The sequence below is a fragment of the Balaenoptera musculus genome, chromosome 14, assembly GCF_009873245.2.
Source record: "Balaenoptera musculus isolate JJ_BM4_2016_0621 chromosome 14, mBalMus1.pri.v3, whole genome shotgun sequence".
Lineage (NCBI taxonomy): Eukaryota > Metazoa > Chordata > Mammalia > Artiodactyla > Balaenopteridae > Balaenoptera > Balaenoptera musculus.
The window spans coordinates 89700535-89723102 of NC_045798.1; the positions used below are offsets into that span (position 1 = coordinate 89700535).

The 22568-nt window shown below is 54.8% G+C and overlaps 1 protein-coding gene across 7 annotated transcripts in view; it reads left to right on the top strand.

Annotated features, from left to right (window-relative positions):
- Nucleotides 1–22214, top strand: part of ATP9B (ATPase phospholipid transporting 9B (putative)) — a 227399-nt gene extending 205185 nt beyond the window's left edge. For 5 of the 7 annotated variants that reach the window (XM_036874378.1, XM_036874379.1, XM_036874377.1 and 2 more), the window contains 10 exons: nt 59–157; nt 2046–2135; nt 4872–5016; nt 5200–5264; nt 5817–5972; nt 6072–6136; nt 11668–11776; nt 18445–18502; nt 19181–19384; nt 21668–21804. In XM_036874378.1, coding sequence (XP_036730273.1) covers nt 59–157; nt 2046–2135; nt 4872–5016; nt 5200–5264; nt 5817–5972; nt 6072–6136; nt 11668–11776; nt 18445–18502; nt 19181–19384; nt 21668–21804 — 1128 coding nt within the window. Of the gene's footprint in view, nt 1–58; nt 158–2045; nt 2136–4871; nt 5017–5199; nt 5265–5816; nt 5973–6071; nt 6137–11667; nt 11777–18444; nt 18503–19180; nt 19385–21667 lie in introns of all 7 variants that reach the window. The other 2 variants (XM_036874381.1, XM_036874376.1) reach the window with 1 other exon arrangement.
- Nucleotides 22215–22568: the final 354 nt, after the last annotated feature.

Genomic DNA, 22568 nt, shown 5'->3' on the forward strand with positions numbered 1-22568 from the left:
CTTTTCAGAGATGAACACGTGATAGAGTTGGGGTTCACCAGCTGAAACTCTTTCCTAGATATGGATGCTGACGGGTGATAAACTGGAGACGGCCACGTGCATCGCCAAGAGTTCTCACCTGGTGTCTCGAACGCAGGACACGCACGTTTTCAGGCCGGTAAGTGTACGTCCACATCACTTTGAATTTTAAATGTTTTGAATTGAAACTTACTGGTTTTGTGAGAATGTATACGCAGTTACTTATTAATTAATAGATACTATTTTAAAAGAGAAGTAAGTTTCTTACTCAATTTATAAAAACATGTTAAAAATAGATTTCTGTTAGTTATATATATTAAGTGTGATCAAAAAGCTGCTTTTGATAGAGTGAAACAAGGTCTAAATTCAAGAATATTTTTCTGTTGTACTATTAGAATTATTAACGACTAAATATCTATTTTAAAATAGACATACTGCAGTCATTTTCCGTTCAATTTATAAAAGTGTATATTGATAAAAAATTACGTTTGTCTGGGAATTCCCTGGAGGGCCAGTGGTTAGGACTTGGCACTGTCACTGCCAGGGCCCCAGGTTCCATCCCTAGTCGGGGAACTAAGATCCCATAAGCTGCGTGGTGCAGCCAAAAAAACAAAAAATTACGTTTGTCTATTAGTTAGACACAATACATGTGGTTAAGAAGCTGCTTTTGTGAAACAAGCTTTAAATACAAAGTAGAAATGTGTTTTTAATCTACTACCATCTTCAGATTAAATTATCTTCCTTAATTAGATCAAAGAAAATTAATAGAAATGATCGTAATTTGTGTGTTTACTGTATCTACTAGTTATGATGAAATTTGATTCAAACAAAAAATAAAAGTTTCTTGGGTCTTGATTGATGGTAGCTGAACAGACGTTGTGTGTCTCTGTTCCAAATGAAGCCCTTGCACCTACAGAAATAGTGATTTGAATATAATTTACATGTAAATGTAGTTTATTTTGAAGCATCAGAATCACAAATTAGGCCCTGCAGACTACTATTTGCAATTAAATTATTAATGATTCTGATAAAACTTCAGATCAATTTTTGTTGACTTTGCAGTGTTATAGCCCCACAAATAAAATTTCCACAATAAAATCTACCTATTTAAAGATGAGTCTGGATTGATTAATCTGGACCCATGAAGCTTTTTATTTCAGTCCTGTAATATATCATTTCTTTTATACCCCATAAAATCTCCACAGAAAGAATGTCAAAAACTAGTATGTTTGTTTCTGAAATATTTTCATTCAAAAATTAACAATATTTCGAGATTATGACTTGATTTTACTCTTTTCCGTCGTTCAATCCTCCAGATAACTCAGTTTGCTTGAACTAATAGAATAAGTTGAAACCCATGGTAGAGACAACAGAAACAATTTTATAAAAGCATTTTGTATCACTTGGCATGTCATGAAAAGAGGCGTCTTTAAAGGAAGCCTTGATTTTAGGTCATTCCGTCCCTCCCTGCTGTGTGGCCACGAGGAACTCGGCTTCCTCGGGCTGTGGTGCTGAGGTGTGCTGACGTGTGTGCAGAGCGGCACCCCTGGCGTTAACACTCACCCCGACCCCACTGCCCTATGAAAGTGGAGAGACTTCCAGTTCATGGTCGTCATGCTCTCTTACCCACGTATATTGAGAAAAGCCAGTTGTCTTCCCCAGCTACGCAAAGGCGCCTGTTAGCTCATGGGGGGCGGTGGTGGGGGGCCGTTTGTCCTTCTTTCTTGACAAGCCAGTTCTTCTGTTCACTTTGTCTCGCTGTAATTGTGGTACTTGCCCTGCACTTACAGTGTGCGTTTCCTGCCTTGAGTTGCCACACGTTGGAAAGCAGTTCATATTAAATAAGTAGGTATTTATTCCCAGCACTGTAGAAGAAATTTGAAAGAGCAGTTTGTTATAGAATTTCCTGTGTAAAGCACCTTCTGGTTTTAGAAGTGTCTAAAGATCTGTGATTTGTATATCAGGGCGTGTTTGTGTGTGTGACTTAAATAGCATTGTAATTGGGTACTTGTTCCCCTTTTATGGAGGTAACCAGTCGGGGAGAAGCCCATTTGGAGCTGAATGCCTTTCGAAGGAAGCATGACTGTGCACTGGTCATATCCGGGGACTCCTTGGAGGTGAGGCTGGGCCCTGACCAACCAGGTGTCTGTGTGTCTTTCTGTCTCTCTCCCTGGAGGTGAGGCTGGGCCCTGAACGAGCAGGTGTCTGTCTTTCCTTCTCCCTGGAGGTGAGGCTGGGCCCTGACCGAGCAGGTGTCTGTGTGTCTTTCTGTCTGTCTCCCTGGAGGTGAGGCTGGGCCCTGAACGAGCAGGTGTCTGTCTTTCCTTCTCCCTGGAGGTGAGGCTGGGCCCTGACCGAGCAGGTGTCCGTCTGTCTGTCCTTCTCCCTGGGGGTGAGGCTGGGCCCTGTCTGTCTGGTGGACTGTGGGCTTCCGCAGTCAGATGTGTTTATCAGCCTGCGTCGCCCTCTCCACTGGTTTTGACGTCTCTGCTCACAGCAGTGATGTGCGCTGGTGGAGCCTGAGAAGAGGCCAGGGCCGTGTCGCAGTGAGAATTTGGTCCTTAAGGCTTTGGTGCTGGTTGGTCCTGGGCTCGTTCAAAACTCTTCGGGCGCTTGGAGGCCTGCTCTTCGTTCCTGGCGTGGCCGCCTTGGAGCCTGGCTCTGGTAGCTGTGATCTCAGTTTATCCAAACGCGTGTTTCCAGCAGCGGCCCTGGGACCCAGGACCCTCTGCTCCTGGAGGCCCCGCGTGGGGCTGGGCAGTCCGCTCGGGTCCAGCCCTGTCTCCTCACTCGGCGCCAGGGTCGCAATGGCCGGAGCCGCCAGGTGGGGGGGGTGTGCTGGGGGCCCCTCCCCCTGCAGCTTTTGCCCGCGGTTCTCTCAGATGTTTCCAGAAGTCTGGGCGGAGCAGCGCAGCCTCTGGTGACCCAGTCAGTGTGGCCACTGAGGCCAGCCTGGCGGGGGGTGGGGGGGTGGACGGGACGTCAGGAGCAGCGGAGACGGCGCGCCCTCTGTGGCCACGTGCGTGCAGATGGCGCCGTGTCCGGCTGGCTCTCCCGCCTCCTGCATCACCGGGGCCGCGCATCCCGACTCTGCGCAGCTGCTTCCGCGGAGCCACCGGGACTGCGGGGCCTGGACGGTGGGGGCCGACGGCAGCGCTCCCGCCCGCCCGTGCCCGGGATGGAGGACTTGGAGGGCGCCCCCTGCTCCCCACCGCGCCGTCCCCACGAGCTGACCCCGGGGACGCCCCCAGCCTCGCTGGTGTTCACTGCGTGTGTGTTGTCTTATAGGAGCCGCGCAGGGCCCTGGCGGACGGTCCGACTTGCCGGCTCGGCTCCGGCCTCACGTTTGCATTTCTCTGTCTGCACCGCGGCTGCCGCGGGCTCCTGAGTTCTTGCTCCCGTCCCTCCAGCTCCGTGTGCGGGACCTGGGACCCCTCGCCGGCTCGGCACACCCCCATCCCCGCAGCGCTGTGAACTCACGGCTGGGCCGCCTGTTTCCATGGTGCCTGGTGCTGCGCGACCTGCCCGCCAGTCTCCCCGGAGCCCGCGGTGTCTGGTCCCCCCCGGGCTGGGCCCTCCATCCGGCCACCGAGTCGGTTCAGCGCCCGCCGGTCCCGGGCTCTCTGAGCCCCAGCTCCTGCCCAGCGCAGCCGCCCTCTTGATGGTGCCAAGGAGCGCGACCCTGTCCCTGTCTACGGATCACACCTCCTTGGTTCTGGGGGACGAAGGATGACTGTCCCCTCCTTCCCAACTCTGGCGACACTGATGTGGGTCTGAGCTGGCCTTCGAGCCCCCTTTCCTTTCCCGGCTTCTGTCTCTTCGCTCCACCTCCCGCCCCTCGTCCAGAGGGTGAGGCCGGCCTCTCCGGGGCAGAAGGGCTCCGTTTCCCCCCCGGCCCCCGCCCCCTGGGTGCGGGTGAGGAGGAGCGAGGGGCCTGGGCCTCGCGTGTTCTCCGCTGGTCCCGCCGCCGGCTTCAGGCTGCTCACAGCAGCCGAGACACGTGCACGTGGCTGTCTGCCTTCCAGCGCCCAAAACATTTTGCGAATTTCCCCTCCGTTCTGGCCCCTCCTTGTAGGTCGATGTCTTTTTTAAAACCTCTTTATAGTTGGGACTTGGGGAGGGAGCAAAAGTAGCTACTTGTGGTAAACACGTTTTTGTGAGCGTGTTTTTATTGAAACCTTTTTGCTGTTTCTGTCCCCCAAACCCACGTGTTGTTCCTGGCAGCCAGTCGGCCCCAGAGAAACCGCAGGTTGCAGAGCACATCCCCACTCCCCGCCGGCACCTGTCCTGCTCCCCAAAGGCAGCGTCCGCTGTTTCTGTTTCTGGGTCCTGCAGTGGTTACTCCCCTCGGCGGGGATACTGTGTCCGTCTGTTTCCTGTTGAGTACCTGCTGTGAACGCGGGTTTTCGCTCACCGCCCAGGTTTTAGGTGGCAGAGGGCCTGGGACTGCGTCTCGACCCCTTCACGCGGGGCACGGGCGCCCGCACGGGTCCCCTGCAGGCGGATGTGCTGTTGGCGGTAGTCGGCGCCCCGGGGGCTCAGGACCCTCATCTCTGACTCCTGTCCTTCGTGCTGGGGTGACTCTCGGGGTGTCCAGCTCAGCAACGGGACCCCACAGACTTCAGGCAGCTTTGGGGAGTTTTTATTTTCCCAACCAAGATGGGGAACTAAGGATTGTCGCTGAGGGTATTGTGTGCTAAAGACCAAAGACCTCTCCGCCAGCCCCGGAAGGTGGCGCTGGCATCCCCTGAAGGCAGACGAGCCCGGCCCCCAGCCTGCGTGTGGGCTCTGTCCGTCCGTCCTCCGTCCATCTGTCCGTGCCCTGAACGCCGGCCTCGCTCCTGCCGCCCCAGGTCTGCCTGAAGTACTACGAGCACGAGTTCGTGGAGCTGGCCTGCCAGTGCCCGGCCGTGGTCTGCTGCCGCTGCGCGCCCACGCAGAAGGCCCACATCGTCAAGCTGCTGCAGCAGCACACGGGCAGACGCACGTGCGCCATCGGTGAGCGCGGGCGTCCGGGGAGCCGGGGTCCTGAACTGAAACGCACGGGGACGTGCGCCCCGTCTCCCGCCCGCCCGGCGGATTCCCCCTGTCTCCCTGGGTGTTGAAACCCCGTCCGCTGGTTGGCGAGGGAAGCCGGCCCCTTGCAGGCTCCCACTTCACGTCCGTGTTCCGTGCTTCCAGGTGACGGAGGGAACGACGTGAGCATGATCCAGGCAGCGGACTGCGGGATCGGGATCGAGGGGAAGGTACGTCTGTCCCTTGTCCCCGCCAGGCCCCTCGTCAGCCCGCTCACACACGCGGCCGGGGGCTGGGGGGAGGCGGACCCACGCCCTGCGGGAGCAGCTCCACGAGGGCAGGTAGAGGGCAGGCACGTCCTGCTGGGCCCCGGGCGCCTTCCTGGTCCCCGAGCCGTGCGGGGCTGTGCCTGGGCCGCTTCCCAGATCCCCGCAAACCTTTCTCAGCCCCACACACACGGCCCGCGCTCGGATGTCCAGGTCTCCCGGCCAGTCGGGAGCTGTGGTCTGCCTCCTGTGCTCACGTGAAAACACCCAGAGAGACCTGGGCACACGCTGGATCCGGGCCCCTCTGCTTCGTGAATCGGGCCACAGTGCTGAACCCGCAGCCGCTCGGCGGGGTGGCAGGTTCAGAGAACTGTCTTGAAGATGCCCCGGTCCCTGCTTAGTTTCCGAGACGCCGTCGGGGCCGGGTCCTCCCAGGGTGCTGGTGGCGGCTCCCGGGGCGGGGCCCGCGCCGTGCCCCTGTCCGGCCCTGAGCCGGCCCCTCTGCCTTGGTCGCAGGAGGGCCGGCAGGCCTCGCTGGCGGCCGACTTCTCCGTCCCGCAGTTCAAGCACATCGGCCGCCTGCTCATGGTGCACGGGCGCAGCAGCTACAAGCGGTCGGCGGCGCTCAGCCAGTTCGTCATGCACCGCGGCCTCATCATCTCCACGATGCAGGTGCGGTGTCCGGAGGGGCTGTGCGGGGCCCCGGGTGCCTCGCGGCCTGCGCGCGTATCGGCCAACCGTGAGTAACGGGCGCTGCTCTCCTCTCTGCAGGCCGTGTTTTCCTCCGTCTTCTACTTCGCGTCCGTCCCTCTGTACCAGGGATTCCTCATGGTGGGGTAAGTGGGCCCGTCACGCGCAGACACGGCAGCGGCGCATCGGGAGGGCTTGTAGCCCAGGGGCCCGTGCAGGGGGTTGCTTGCGTGGTTCCCACACACTCAGCCTGAGGACGGATCGACCGGTGTAAGGAGCCACGAAATGGGGCACCCAGAGGCAGCACGTGTCCTCTTGTCCCTCCTACGGCCCTGCTGTTATGTGTTCTCGTGGAATTTCTGTTTACGTGGGGCAGCGCACCTGGGTCGGGAACTGTGTCGGAGCCGGGACTTTCTCCAGCCCTCGGCGGCATCATGGTGGGGGTTGGGGGTGTGGTGACTGGGTCGCTCCCAGGCTGGGGAGCCCCTTCCTGAAGCCTGCGCCCTCCTGGCCGGACACTGTTATCCTGATGGCGGCGTGAAGTTGGCAGCAGAGACTTTGAGAACGGATGGTGCTGGCACGGGACCTCACATTCCGGGACAGACTCCGTAAGGCCTCCCGTGGTAACGAAGCTCATCCTCAGGGCGCCCGCCCGGCAGCTGGGAAGCCCGTCCGCAGAGTGGCGGCCTGGGGCCCGGGGCCCGGGGCGAAGGCTGTGCTCGTTGCGCTGCCTAAGCTACAAAGCGGGAGGCCTGTGTCAGACGAGAGTAGACCGGAGTTTCCTCTCCTCATCCTCCGTGACCGCGCCAGCAGGTGAAGTCAGCGTGGCGGCCGCTGTGCAGTGGACAGCCCGCGCGGCTTCTCTCCTCCGCGAAGCCCCTCACCCGCGGGGCCGGGCCTCTCCACCGCGTGGTAAGGGCGACGGCAGTTAGCACACGTGTCCCGGCGCCGTCCTGTCCCCCCGCATCCCTCGGCCACAGGGGTGCGGCCCCCCCGTGTCACGGGGAGAAGAGGGAGGCCCGGCGCCAGAGGGGCTGCGTGCCCTCTCCCGGCCTCAGCATCTTCCCAGGTCGGCGGAGGACAAGCCAGCAGGTTATCGCACCCCGTGGAGCCCGGTTAAAGGGCACGGTTACATGCATGTCGCCTGGCGGTTCCCTGAACCCCGAGAATCCCGGGGATTTCAGCGAGAGGCGGGGGCGTCGGGGGCGCGACGTGGGCTGGTTTCAGGGCGAAGCTGGGTGGGCGAGGTCCCGTCGCGAGTGATGGGGCTCCCTCAGCTGGACGCCACCTCGGCCTCCCGTCCTGTGTCCTGGCCTCCTCCCCCCGGGCCAAGGGCGTCCACCGCGTCCGCACACCCGTGTCTCCAGAGTGGACGTCAGAGCGAACTGGGGACCTGGTGGGACCGGCTCTGGGGGTGTCTGGGGGCGCAGGGCAGGCGGCAGGGGCGGCGGGAGGCTGGCGAGGGGCGGACCGAGCTTGGGGTGTGGGCGCAGGAGAGCTTTCCAGGAAGAGGGAGCCCTGGGGCGGGTGCTTGTGCCCTGAAGAGGACAGGGCGCTGAGCTCGGCAGCGGGGGCCGGGGCAGTGGCGGGGGTGTGCGGTGAAGGTGCCGCTCTCCTGCCACGTGGACGCATCCCTGAACGCCCGGCTTGCCACCCAGGAGCCGCAGGGGCTGGACCCCGGTCCCCTCGCCCCGGGTTCTCCATCGTTCCTCCCCTCCTCCCCTGGCTCCTGTGTGGCTTGAGCTGTTGAACAGGTTAGGTTCTTGTGGAAATTAGAGTGTATCCTTCCCCATGGAACTCATGCGGACCCTTCCCAGGTCCCTGGAGGCGGAGGGGAAGCACTGCCCCTCCCCCGCCCCCAGGCCCCAGTCAGGATAAAGGCTCCACCACGACTGGCTGCTGGGCTGGGCGATGCGGTCCGGGCAGCCTGCTGTTGATCGCAGCAGGAGTTCCTAGAGTCCTCAAAGAGAGGGAGAAGCCTAAGGTACAGAAAGCTACACGTTTTTTTACATTTTTCCGTTGGTTGCTTAAGTCTTTGCAATAATCATCACATTAATTACTCTAAATAGCACAGAATTTGCACAGTAATGCCGGTTACGTCTTGAGTTTGTCCAGTGCATTTCTTCCTTGGAGGCCAAAGAAAAGCATAACCATTCTCACTTTCCATTTTTCAAAGTATGGATTTGAAACTTTAAAAGGAAATTTTAAGGGGCAGTGGTGATTACTCCTTAAATAATAACTGCCTGAGTTCATGAAATTACAGCTCTAGGCCTGACTTCATTTCCCCTCTGCAGCCTGAGCCCTGTCAGCATAAGCGCCCATTATTTTTAAAGCTCCTATTTATTATCAGTCTTCACTGAAAGTTTTATTTAAAGTTTCTCTGCATGTCCATCACTTAAATGAGGCGCCTGTAATTCTCTGAAGCATTAGTTCCTTGGATTTGGCAGGAATGGAGGGAGATGCTTCTAAGTTAAGCTTCTTCAAAAATAAATAATAAAATAGTTCTGCCGTCACCTAGAAAACAAATATAAAGAACTGGGCAGGAAGCAATGTGATGTTTTTATCAAATAAAATCTAACCAGACCAAATTACTGACCTTCCATGGTGGAATAACTGGCTCTAGAAACTACAGGACAGTTGATAGAATTCCGTGCCACGTATGTATGGTTTTTATCCGGGTTCATTTCATTAGCTTTCTAGGGACTGGTGACCCAGGTGAGGCCCACCGCACTGCTGGTTACTTCACGGAAGGAAGCTCGTGCCGAGGCCGCCCCGGTGCCCCCTGGAGCCCACCTGGCGGCACGTGGCCCACTCCCCTCACTCAGCCTGCGCTTGCGTCTGCCCACATCCCTGAGGTCCTGGGAGGGGCTGTGCCCTCCCTCCACACGCCTCCCTTGGCAGGTCCTTTGGGGAAGCACCGTGCATCCCGGCCCCACTTAGCATTCACGGGCGTCAGCACATCCAGGGTTCTGCGAGGCCTGCTCCACATGGTCGAGCCAAACCCCTCCTTTGCCCGACAGCTGCCAACGTCCCGTGTTCAGGCAACATCCTCGGAGACACGCAGGTCTGCTCTAGCTGAGGTGTCCCTCGCGTGACGGCCACAGCTCCCAGGAGGCGCCCCGGGCCATCACAGTTATGCATCCTCGCAAGGGACTTCAGTGGGGAGCCTGAGGGTGCACGTGAGAAGACTACCAGATGCCGTCTCCACGGGGTACCAGGAGGGCACGTGACATCTGAGGACGAGTCCTGAGCTGCAGGCAGGGAGCGTGGGCGAGTGTTTGAGGAGGTGGGCTCGCAGCCCGTCACCGAGGGGCACCACGGAGCGACAGGAAACGCCCTGTCCTCCCAGCCCACGCGACTGGAAGACAGGTTGAGGTACAGGGAAAAGCTGTTTTCAGACCGTGGGCACCAGGCAGCAGGCACTGATGCCGGAGACAAGGGAAGCTGGCAGAATTCACAGCTGGGAATCCCTGGAACCTTGGGGGGCAAAGATTCCTTAGGCGCAAAATGCGTGAACTGTTGCAGGAGAAATTGACAAGATGGACTTCATCAAAATTAAGTCTTCGCTCTTCTAAAGACAATATTAATCAAATGAAAGGGCGGGCTGGGAAACAGTCTTTTCAGTACGTATATCTGATAAGAGCTCTGTACCCAGAATGTTTCATGATCTCCAAACAACTCAATTTTTTAAGAAAAGGCTAAAGATTTGAACGTACATCACAAAAGAAGATGTAAGAATAGCCAATAAGCACATGAAAATATATTAACATCATTAGTTACAGGAAATGGAAATTTTAACCCCACTTGGAGACCAAGTTAAGACAGACTGCGCTAAGTGTCAGCAGGAAGCTGGGGCTCCCGGGACTTACAGCTCCTGGCCGGCCGGAGCGCACGATGGTGAAACGAGCCCAGAAGACAGCTGGCCGGTTTTTCATACGATTAAGCGTTCGGCCCAGCAGCGCCCCCCTCCTCAGCCTGCTCCTCCTTTATTTGCGGTGAGATCCACCGTGCCACGTCCCTACCGCCCGGGGGGGGGGGGGGCGGTCGGGCGGGGTGCGGGGAGGGCGCAAAGGCCCGGCCAGGGAAGCAGCGGACGCGAGGTCCCCGCGGGCGGCCCAGCCTGATGGTGGGATGGGGGTCTGCGCTGGGACCCTGGAGGAAGCCACCCAGTCGCACACTGGAAACTGCCCTCAGCAGCATCAGCTGATAAAAGGGGTGGTGACGATGTCTGTATTTGGTTGAAAAGCCGGGCGAGTTTCCGGCACACTAACAAGGGTTCTCATCGACCGCTTTACAAAAATAGAGGCTGCTCGGGCCTGCGCTGTGACTCTCGTGAATCCCGGAGCAGGAGGTCACTGGGCCGGGTGCACGCGCAGCCTGGTCCTCGTGCATCGGCTGGCTCCGGGGGTGTGGGCCGGGTTCTGCCTGGGCTCCTTGGCCCTTTCAGCGCCCTGAGTCCTAACGGGACTAACAACAGCAATCAGAGATCTAGAGGAAAGTAAAGAGCGTGTGCTTGTTGCACCTGATGCAGAAGTTAGAGGTTGAACCTGAAGGTGGAGAATCGGGAGCCATCAGAGTGCAGCTTGACACTGGACGGCGGACGGGAGACTTGCGCAGGGGACTCGGGGGGACGCGGGGACGGCAGACGGGCCCGTGACGAGGCGGTCAGTGTCATCAACCGTCAGGAAATGCATATTTCAACCACAGTCAGCTGCCCCTCCACGCCTCTCAGAATGGCTGAAACACTTGTGACAGCACCAAATTATGGCGAGGATTCAGCATGCGGATCCCTCATACATGCTGGCAGGGATGTAAACCGGCGCAGCCGCTCTGGAAAGCAGTTTGGCAGTTTCTTATAAAACTAAACATACAGCTGCCCTATGCCCAGTGCCTGCACTTGTGGACATACGATCCCAGGTGGCACCCGTGTCTGAAATACGTGAAACTTAACTTTTACAAAAAACCTGTGCAGTGGATGTTTATAGCAGCTTTATTTGTAATAACCGGACACTGGGAACGACCCAGTACTTCAGAGAATGACCGGGGTGCAGAGCTGCTCTGTCCACAACCACGAACGCTCCTCAGCAACCAGAGGACGGCCTGTCATATGGCCACACCTGGGTGACCCTCCAGGGACTGGGGCTGAACGAGAAGCCGAACCCCACGGTCACCTGCTGTGACACGTCACCTGCATGTCACCTTGAAGTGACAAAAGTTATAAGATGAAGGACAGTTGCCAGGGGTTCAGAGGGGCTGGGAGAGAAGCAGGCTTCAGAGGGCCCTGGTGGGCTTGGATGCTGTGTCTGGACCATGTCAGTGTCGGCGTCCCGCTGGAGACAGGCTGCAGTTTTGGAGATGCTGCCTCTGGGGAAAGCTGGTTAAAGGGTCCCCGTGATCTCTCTGTGTTACTTCTGATAACTGTACTCACTTCTGCAGTGATCTCAAAATAAAAGCTTTAATTAAAAAAAGAAAAAAAAAAAGGATCCTGCTGCCTGTCAGCATTTGTGGCTTGTAGACCTTGCTCTTGTGCTGTGGGTAAGTATTCAGTTTTAGGACAAGTCGTGCTTGGTTGCCAACTTGTTTTTGTTCTGTTTAGGGTTCGACCTTTGGCCTCTGGTTCAGAGGTGTGCTCCCGGTGGTGCCGGGCCCCCCGTGTAACCTCTCTGCTCTCCTCCAGGTATGCGACGGTCTACACCATGTTCCCTGTCTTCTCCCTGGTGCTGGACCAAGACGTGAAGCCCGAGATGGCAATGCTATACCCAGAGCTGTACAAAGACCTCACCAAGGTGCGGCCCCGGTTAGGCATCAGAGGGGAAAAGGGCGTTTGCGCAAATGTTTGCAGTGCAGCTCTGATGTCACGCGTAGAATTATAACTGCGAAGGGTGCTCATGACCGCTTGTGGAACTTCTGTGGACGTAGAACCGTGGCCGAGGGCTCCCTCTTTCTGGGTGAAGGATGCTTTGAGCGGGGCTCCCGGCCCGCATTGCGCACTGGGCGGGGCCGGCTCCCTGCCCACCTGGAGCTGGCGCAGCATTCGAGCCGTTAGGGACCTGGGGCCCTGGCCAGGAGCTCCTCTGAATGCCCACGTCTCCTCCGGCCGTGGACTTCAGAATTTTGTCTGAAAGCGATCTGCAGTATGTTTCTGTCCCTGAGACCCGCGTGCTGTTGTCACGGTGACGCTACTGAGGTAGAAGTCCACTTCCCTGAGCTGCGCAGGCTTCATTCACGCCGCCCAGAACTGCTCTGGGACAGTTAAGCATTCCTGAAAGAAGTTTTAAATTTATCATGTTTTTTATGAAAGCATAGAAAACATGCTCCACTGGGTGGAAGACATGCCCAGCTCCCCACACACAAACCATGGTGACCTCAGAACCTTCCAACACTGACTGACATATATACACTAATATGTATAAAACAGATAACTAGTAAGAAGAACCTGCAGTATAAAACATTAATTTAATTTAATTAAAAAAAAAAAAGAACCTTCCAACACTGAGAACAAAGTCCACGGACCCCCAATTAAATTTAGGTTTACAGTTGATAACCTGAAGTTACCGACTCTGATTTTTAAAGCTGTAGCCGTATGTTGTAATGGAGAAAGAATCAGATTAGGCATTAACAGGTAGACTCGCCCAACTGACCTCTAACCAGTCCCAGTGGTGTTGGGTAAGTCACGTAAATCTTTGGATTTGATGGTGTTTTTGTAAGAATTTGATGAGATTAAGATTTTTTTAAATTTAATTTATTTTATTTATTTTGGCTGCGTTGGGTCTTCATTGCTGCTTGCGGGCTTCCTCTAGTTGCATCGAGCGGGGGCTCCTCTTCGTTGTGGTGCACGGGCTTCTCATTGCGGTGGCTTCTCTTGTTGCAGAGCACGGGTTCTAGGCGCGTGGACTTCAGTAGTTGTGGCACGTGGGCTCAGTAGTTGTGGCTCGTGGGCTCTAGAGCGCAGGCTCAGTAGTTGTGGCGCACGGGCTTAGTTGCTCCGCGGCATGTGGGGTCTTCCTGGACCAGGATTGAACCCGTGTCCCCTGCTTTGGCAGGCGGATTCTTAACCACTGCGCCACCAGGGAAATCTGAGATTAAGATTTTTTAAATCCATTGAAAAAAATATAAAATGCCTGTATTACTTCTATAATCAGGCCAAAAATAAAGCTAGCTCAACAATGTAGTATAAAATAAGATAAAATAGCAAAGATTATATTTGATAATATAATATTTTATTTGATAATAAGATACAGATGTGAGACATATATAAAGCATTATTATCATGATAAAAATATAATTGTATTACAAGTAGAAGAAAAACCTTTTGGTTTAATATCTTAAGATGGTGAAACGATCATCATTCGGTGAAGCAGAATAGGATCAAAGATCCAAAAACTACAGGAGGCTATTGCGAATAATGATAATTTTAGTCGATTGTGTGTTTCCTTATTTCCAGCGGCTCCAGAAATGTCTCCCTAAACGCTGCCTCACAGATGCGAAGGGGAAACAGGCTTTTTATGAACGTCGTGTAGGGGCTTGGTGGCTGCTCAAGGTTAAGGTCACTGCAGGCGAGGCCAGGTGATGCTGCCAGACCGTCAAGGTGGGAGGACTTCCTAACAGGACTGCAGTGTCCCCACCAGTGAGGGGGCACGCCACTTTCACTGTTGCCCACCAGAACCTTCTCTGTGGGTTGCCACGTTACTCTCGTGGTAAAAGCAGGCTCCCGGGGTCACAAGCGTCCGGCGTTGAGTCCCAGCTCCCCTCTGACTGTAGCCGCGAGGTGGTGAATCCACACCATTAGCTGATACATTTGAGCTTGAGGGGATGTTGGGAAACCACGTCCAATTCCAAGTAAGTTGGGTCTCCTTAAGGGTGCTGGCTTTCCATTCTTGTTAGGGTGACCAACAGTTAGAATATTTCAATATCCTAAAGTCAGGACCACATTCCTAATTTTTTTGACAAGAGCTCAGTCACTTATTTTCTCTAGACTCCTTTTCTTCAAGATCCAAAATCTGTACTTTTTGTCTTTAAAGTATATATTTCTTTAAAAATTGCATACACTCTAAATCCTTTGAAAATAAAGTAGCACTAAGGCACTCAACCAGTTAACTTGATAAGAAGTGAGTATTTTTCTTATTGAAGATAGAGAAGCATTCTGAAGCTTTACGTTGCTTCTGAGCCCAGCACTCTGCACCCGCTGGGGACAGGCAGTCTGTCCGAGTCCGTCACTGTGGGTGGCACGGTTGAGGGTCCCGTGCCGGGCACTTGTAAAGACCTAGAAGGCGCTGCTCCTGGTCTCCACAAGCCTTCAGTCAGGAAAAGAAAACATGAATTCAGGGTAAATTAAATGATGGTTGGACAGTAGCAGAAAACAAGCCACGGGCTGGAATGTAAGTAACTGTCCAACAGATGATTTATCTTGTAAGTTCTGAGCAGGAATCTCAGGTCACGGTAAATTCATTAAATACCGCAAAGGTAATCAAGGGAAGCAGCGTGCACATCCCTTGTAAAACAGAAAGGAAAGAACTCTACTTCGAAATAAAATATCCTGGTTTTATACTTATTTCATAGCCAGTCTTTTTATGCTAAGAGTATAAATGCTCCAAGCATCACCCATCTGACTTAGGGTTCTAACGAGATTAGCCGATCCTGAATGTAAACATTTGTTCTCTGCTCTGTCTCCAGGGCCTAAACCTGGACACAGTGTCTGTTCAGTAATTGGTGAATGAACGAGGGAGGGAATGAATCAGTTAAACAAAGAGGCAACATTTCCTTCCTCTTCCTAACACCATATAGTTCTCACTCCTTACAGAAAAGGATGTATTTGTAAGGATGTTTGGGTCGCGTTCCGCTTTGAGCTGTTAAGCTTTACTCATGGTGAGTGCAGTCACTTCTGATTTTCTGGTGCTGCCAGCTAGAGGGGAAACATGTACTCATCCCTCTCCTAACCCTACAGATGACTTTATTTGTCCTGAATGGTCTGTGGCCTCTTATGAAAAACCACCTGAGCCTGAGCCCTGGGGTCGGGACTTAGGTGACCCGTGGTCAGCTGAGTCAGCCTATGTGGTCCTGAAATAGTTCAGCCTTGTAGCTGTGAGTTCAGTTACCCAGCCATAGTGTTATATTCATGATAAATTAAACTACTCACTAACTACAGAGACACCTGAGTTATAGTTGTACTGATTGTCAAGATATCAAGTAGGTGATGTACAGTCCTTCATAAAAGCCCTTGAAACCACTAGACGTTGAACTATTAGGACTACTTCACTATTTTTATTTTCTGTTGAATAGTCTCAAAATGGTTTTAGCTTTTGAAATGTGTATTTGTATCCTTGTATAATTTTAAAAGTAATAGTGATAAGGCAAGGAAATGAAATTAAGGGTATAGAAATTAAAAAGGAATAAATAAAAATATCTGCTTTCAGATGCCAGAATTGTCTATGTAGAAAATCCCAAATAATCCACAAAAAAACCCTCCTAGACTAGTAAGTTTAGTAAGGTTGCAGGATACAAGGAAAAAATATTTTTAATTATTTCTAATTCTGTATAGTAGCAATGAACAATTGAGATCTGAAAACAATTTTAAACACTGTTTATAACAGCATAAAAAAGGGAAATACTTTGGTATAACTAACAAAATATGTGCAGGATCTCCATGCTGAAAATTGTAAAACTGGCTGAAAGAAATCCTAGAAAGGCATAAATGAATGTTCGTGGAACGGAAGTCTCAGTGTTGTTGAGTATTGACAACTGATTCTAAAGTTTATATGGAAAAGCAGAGGAACTAGAATTACCAAAACAAATTTGAAAAAGAAGGACAAAGTTGGAAGCCTCCCAGTACCTGGTTTTTATCACTGGCAGAGGATAGACACACAGGTTAGTGGGGAAGAACAGAGAGCCCAGAACTACAGCCACGCATGTCAGCCGGTCTTTGACCGACGTGAAGGGGAATCCAGTGGAGGACGGTCGTCTTCTCAACAGACGGTGTCGAGACAACTGGTCACCCTCGGGCCACACCTCAGGTCTCACACAGAAATTCATTCACAGTGGGTCCTAGACCTAAATGTAAAATGTAAAACTATAGACCTTCTAGGAGAAAGTACAGAAGGAAATGTGCATGACCTTGCATTAGGCAAAGAACTTTTAGATATGGGGTCATAAAGGAAAGAATTGATAAATTGGACTTTATCATAATTACAGACTTTTTTTCTGTGAATGACACTGTTAAGAAAATGGAAAACAAACCACAGACTGGTAGAAAATATTTGCAAATTACACTTTTGATAAAGGACGTGTATCCAGAATATATAAAGAACCCTCAAAACTCGAAAAGAAAACAACCCAAGTTTTTAAATGGGCAAAAGACCTGAATGGACACCACACCAAAGATGATGGTGTACAGACGGCAAGTAATCACTTTTATGAAAAAACGCTCAACGTCATTTTTCATCGGGGAATTGCAAATTAAAATGAGATACTGCCACAGTCTGTTAGAATGGCAAAAATGTAAAACCGACACCACCAAACGCTGGCAGGGACGCTCAGCCGTGCCGGTGGGAACGCAGGCTGGTGCAGCCGCCCTGGAAGACGGCTTGGCGGCTTCCCGTACAGTTAAGCACACGCTTAGCACGTGACTCAGCAATCCTACTCCTAGGTGTTTACTCAAGAGGAATGAAGAGGTACGTTCACACAAAATCACGTGCAGATAAGTTGATGGCGGCTTTGTCGTAATTACCAAAAACTGAAACGGCCGGCCGCCCTTCCGCCCGTGAGGGTGCACCACGCCGTGGGATCGTGTCCGTGACGGGAGAAAACCCGTCCATTCAGCAACGCAGGCGACTCTCAGATGCGTCCTGCTGCCCCGGAGAAGCCAGACGCAAGAGTGAGTGTGACCCCAGTGACCCGCCGCCCTGGGACAGAGGACAGATGGGCGGCCGCCCGAGGCTTGGGGGGGAGGGGGTGACTGGCACGGGGCAGCGCGGGAGCTGTGGGGTGAGGGACTCTTCTGTCGCACGTGGTGGGTGGAGACTGGCCATCTGCCAGCACGGAACCGTCCACCCAGGAGCTGGCATGCAGCCTGGGGCAAAGGGCTCCAACCGCAGGACACGTGAGCCACAGAACCACGGGGTGGGGGGCTGCCCTAAGAAACCTCGGGGAGAGCGTCCGTGAGTGCCTGGGGAGGGGGCTGGAGACGAGACGGGGCTCCCGCCGCGGGACGCGGCACCGCAGGGCCCCTGCGCTTGGCCGAGTCGGCGGCGGCGTGTCTGGTGCAGGTGCGGACGGAGGCAGGAAGGAGGGCCTGTGTGCCCGCGTGCCAGGGTCTGTCCCCGGGCGCGGCCGTTTTCTTCCTTTAAAAAACAATACTGCCTTTTAACAAATGATGACATGTTTGAAGGTTGCTGTCCGCACTCACACGCAGCGAGGCCTCGGGCTCAGCCAGGACGTTCTCAGGTGGCCCCTCGGGACCAAGCTGCTGCCACCGTCTCTCTCAAAGGTGTCCGAGGACGCCGGGCGGGCGGGATTCAGCCTCCGGGCGTCCTTGTGCTGACGCGTCCCTCTGTCCTATGTGCGGTTCGTTCTTCCTCGTGCCGTTCAGCATCACGTGCCACCTCTTCCTGGCGGGGGTGCCCCGCGTCCCAGCAGAGCTGTGGTCTCATCCGCTAGGCCTAGCTGCAGCGTGACCTTGAGGCTGCCGGGGCTTCTCCATCCATAAACGGAAACGATGTCTGTCGGCTGTGCCGGCGAGCGGGAGACGCGGGGGACGAGCGTGATGGTCTGTGAGTCCCGTGCCGTGGCCTCGCCGGGCTTCGTCCCGACACCGTCGTCCACAGGCCTCAGGAACGTGGGCTGCCTCAACCAGCCCTTGGCAGGAACGGGCTGGGGGGGGGGGCGACTTGTGACCCCATCTTCCTTCTCGGATAGAAGCGTCTTCGGGAGTGTGGTCGGACGGGACGCAGGCCGAGTTTTCAAGGTGAAGGTTGCTGTGCCAGAAACCCTTGTTTGTGTGGGGCTCGTTGATATGGCGTCTTTTCCAGAAAGGACCCCGGGGCCTAAATGCTGACTTCAGGTGTGATAGACCGTCCTTTGTCATCTAAGGAAACTAAGAAGTAGATATAGGAAGATTTGTTCCCAAGAAATAAAGAAGAAATAAAGGGAAATTGTTTTTACTATGCAGAATAGTGCGTTTCAATGTTTGTTTTATACACGTCGACTCCTGGGTCACTAGGAAGCCCGGGAATGGATAGCCGTGGCTTAAGGTCACCAGAGGTCAAACAGAAGAGACCGCTCACCCCTTTACCATAAGCTGCGCAGGGCGGGCGGCCCGGGTGCACGGGAGGAAGACGGTGGCTGGATCGGTACGTGGGTCGGGCTGGGGGCCTGGGGTCTTTTACGAGTCACCCGCACGTAGCTACTTGAAAACGTGTGTTCTGCTCTGTTAACTAAGCTGCTCCACTGTCTACCCTAGGGAAGATCCTTATCCTGTAAGACCTTCCTCGTCTGGGTTTTAATCAGTATTTACCAAGGTAAGACGGACCTGCCTTCTCCTGCACTGAAGCTTTTTTGTCTTCTGTGGGCGATATTGTTTTCACCTCCCAGTTAAGTTCCAAAAGCTTAACATTTCATCAGCAGTTGAATATTGCTTTCAGTTTATCTTGTGAATCGATAGCCCAGCAGCTGGTCCCGCAGGCCTCTTCACAACGCAGCGGGGGTTGGCGTTTTTACTGGTGCAGGCCACCTAAAAACTGACCTGTTTTTAAATCAAAGGCAATCCAGAAAAATTTAATCAGCACTTACCACAGTGCCTACGGCCCACAGTGGCGTTCTCTCTTGGCGTGATAGCCGGACTTCGAGAAAAATGAACTACGAGGTCGGAGGTCACCCGCTGCCCTCCGCTTGGTGTCCCAGACGAACGGGGGCCTGTGGAGGGTGCTTAGCAGACGGCCCTGGAAGGCGACAGCCAGCGCGCAGGGGCTACCTGGCGTGCAGGCACGGCTCTCCCCCCACTCTGCCGGCCCGCATCCCACTGTGTCCCCCAGTCCAGAGTTCCCGTGGACCGCTGGGTGCCGGTGCGCACAGCCCGTGCCTGTCGGTGCTGTCGGCGTCCGTCAGCGCCCCTCCCCCTCACACAGTAACAGAGCTGCCGACCCGAGCCGCACGGTCGTCGTGTCCAAAGCCACGCCGCTCACCCGGCTGTTTTCCAGGCGGCGTCCTCATGTCCGGGGCCCTGGTGCTTTTCGAGTCCGAGTTCGTGCACGTGGTGGCCATCTCCTTCACGGCCCTCGTCCTCACGGAGCTGCTGATGGTGGCCCTGACCGTCCGGACGTGGCACTGGCTGATGGCGGTCGCTGAGCTGCTCAGCCTCGGCTGCTACGTGGCCTCGCTCGCTTTCCTAAATAAATATTTTGGTAAGTTGCTTCAGACTTCTTTTCTGAATAGCTGTCTATTACTGGTTTTTGAACGTTTTCTTTGTTGCTTCTACTACGTTATCTTAGATTGCAGGTCGTAATAAAACCCACATCAGACAGCCTCACAACACAGAGTTATTTTTGTGGAAAGATTAAGCCCCTTGCAACAATACATGAAGTCGTGCCGAGTTCTGCCCACAAGAGCTGTATTGTTTGTCCCTTTTCCTGACGGAGGCCGCTGAGGCTGCAGGGAAGCGGGCTTCCAGGATGGGGCCCGGCGCCGCCCACCCTCCTCCCCCCGAGCCACGGGGCCCAGCCGCCTCGGTCCCGAGCGGCGTCAGAACCTGCAGGCGGCACGTGGCCCGGGTCACTGCACCCCTGCCCGCCTCTCGCCCGCCCCCGTTACCAGCAGGGCCCTGAGGAGGGGGCCTGCTTGCTGGGTGTCAGCGCTGGCTGGCGTGGGGGAGGGAGGGGGGTCACCCGACGTGGCCCTCGGGGAGGGTTGAGCTGCCCTGGGTGCATTAGCACGGCCGTCCCCGGCCCCTCTCCGACCCCCGCTTCCCGTCCACGGCCGCGCTCCGATCTCGCCTCCCCTGACGCGCCTCGTCAAACCCAGCTCTTCACTCGCCACTGTCGGAAAATTCATCTAAGGCAGAGCCCTGACCCTTGAAGTCAAAAGTCGGCATCTACCTCCTGTTCCTAACACCAGCGACCTGGGACGAGCAGACTTCACTGGGATGAAAGATGAGAGCCTCGTATTTCTGTGAAGTGGAGGAGAGCAACGGACCATAAAGTTACTTTTGGTGAAAAGTGACAGTAACGTCACTTTTCACGTATTGTGAAAACATCTCCATCCTTCACACCAGAACTATCAATTACAAAATGAGTGTTTAGGCAAGTTTCAACAGCGGGAACTTATGAATCTTGTGCCTCTTCCATAACTTTAACGTATTATAGATGGTAGAGAAGTAAAAAGAATTCCAACATAAAAGCAGAAGTTGGGTGAATTCACATCCAAGTATCTACTCAATGGTGAGTACGTAGATAGGAAAACTGTTAAAAATTCGTGTTTTTGCATTAAAAGAAACATTCACCAAAAAAATAGACATGGCACATAGGAAGTGGTTATTTTCAAATTATAATATCTTGGTTACTTTGTTTTGAGAATAGATGTTTGCTTTCCTGTGTGAACGCAAATTAACTCTCTTGCACGGAGCGATGTTGGCTTATTCTCAGGCGTCTCCCTGGGCCCGCAGCTCCTTCTCCCAGCACGTGTGCACAGAGCACAAAGCAGAAGCTACAGCTGGGACACCAGCAGCAGGGCTGCCCGGGGTCCCCGTGTGAAGCAGGCACAGGCAGGGTGTCTCGTGGAGCTTTCTCGGGTCGTTGACACTACCGCGTCCTTCAAGACTGCAGAAACTTAGCAGAACGCCGTCACTCCAGAGGCTCGACTGATAAGAGCCCCGCCTCTCCTCTTCGTGGCGTTTGCTGTGGGCTCCTCCCGCCTGGCGACAGCGTGGACGGCCCTGGGCCCTGGGCCCCGTCGGGGTTCTGCGGCTCATCGGAGGGGACGGTGCTGGGCGTCCTGCGTCCGCCGATGAGCACCCGTGTCCGTCAGGTGACCGTGCGTCATCCCTGCAACATTTTGCCGTTAATTTTTAGTGATTGGACCCCTGGAAAACACTTCCCAGCTTTTTTTACAATGTGCTTAAACACAGACCCGGGGTGCACGCAGACCCGGGGTTTCCCTGCACTTTCCTGGGCCTCAGCGTCCATGGACCTACCAGGCTACTTCGTCCCACTTCCGACGACAGTCTCCAGGGATGGCTGTCCTAGGATCGGCCGCCCGTCGGGTTCTCACGCGGCTCTTCGCCCGCAAGGATTAGAACAGCCGTTAACCCTGGGAACAGAGGTCGGCCTGGGGGCACGTCCCCTGTGGTGGCAGGACTGAGGGGCACGGGAGGTGGGCTCACGGGTACAGCTCTGCCAGCGGCCTCGAGGCCCCGACGCCCAGGGTCGCCTGTCCTCAGGACGACGAAGAGGAGCCCGGACGGTCCGAGCCGGCCCCAGGCTGCGTTGCGAGGTTCTGCCTCTGGACCGAGCCCGCGGGCCGTGCAGCGCCTGCCCTGCACAGCTGGGCCTTCGTGTCTCCTGTTAGAGGAGCCCCTGCCCCTGGTGTGCAGGGAAGGCAGGGCTGTAACCCAGACCCCGAGGCTCCACCAGGCCCACCTCTGCGGTGCCTTGGGCGCCTCTGACACCTGTTCCTGGGTTTCTCTCCCACAGATGTTGCCTTTATCACGACTGTGACCTTCGTGTGGAAGGTGTCAGCCGTCACGGCGGTCAGCTGTCTTCCTCTCTACGTCCTGAAGTCCTTGAAGCGGAAGCTGTCCCCTCCCAGCTACTCCAAGCTCTCCTCCTAGGGCCACGCACCTGCCACGGAAGGCTCCAGCGCCTTTGGGCCCGTTTCCGTGATGCAGGGTGCGCGGCGGCGGCTGCCGAGGGAGGGCGTGAGGCAGGAAGGGCCCGGGAGGTGGCCAGGGTGGGGCTCCGCAGACAGTCGCGCCGTATCCGTGCCGGGGCCGGATTTCCTTTCCTTCCCTTTTTATTGTTTCTCCAAGTTTAATTTCCATGTCGAACCAGCTTGACTTTCTATTGAAAATGAGCCCTAATGATTTCACTGCTACTGTAAAGCATCCATCCATCTTTGCTGTTCTGAGAATTGAAATGAAAGGCCATTTAATGTTCTGCAGTTTCCTAACATTCAAATTCTTTCTTTGATGTTACAATATGGAAAGTCGTCCCCACTTAACCAGAATAAAGTCTCCATGCTGTAAAGGCCCGTGTCTGTGCCGCTCCCTCCCCACCCGCCCCTCCGGCGGGCCACGCTGGTCCCGGCGGCGCCCACGCGCCCACGGCAGCCACGTGGCGCAGGGCGGGGCATTTGCCCCTAAGTCCACGGCAGCAACTCAGGTACGTCCCGAGGCTCTGCTGTTAGTCAAGCCCGTTTCTGAGTTCCCATCCTTTCGACGTTTGAGAAATCACACAACTGCACGCCGCGTTGGCGCCTGGCTCCGGCCGCCTGGGCCCCCGGCTGTGGGCGCAGCGCCTCGCCGAAGCTGGGCTGGAAAAACGCTTCCCTGAGCAGCCGAGTCCTTTTGTTCTAGGGGCCCTTCTGGGCGGGGAG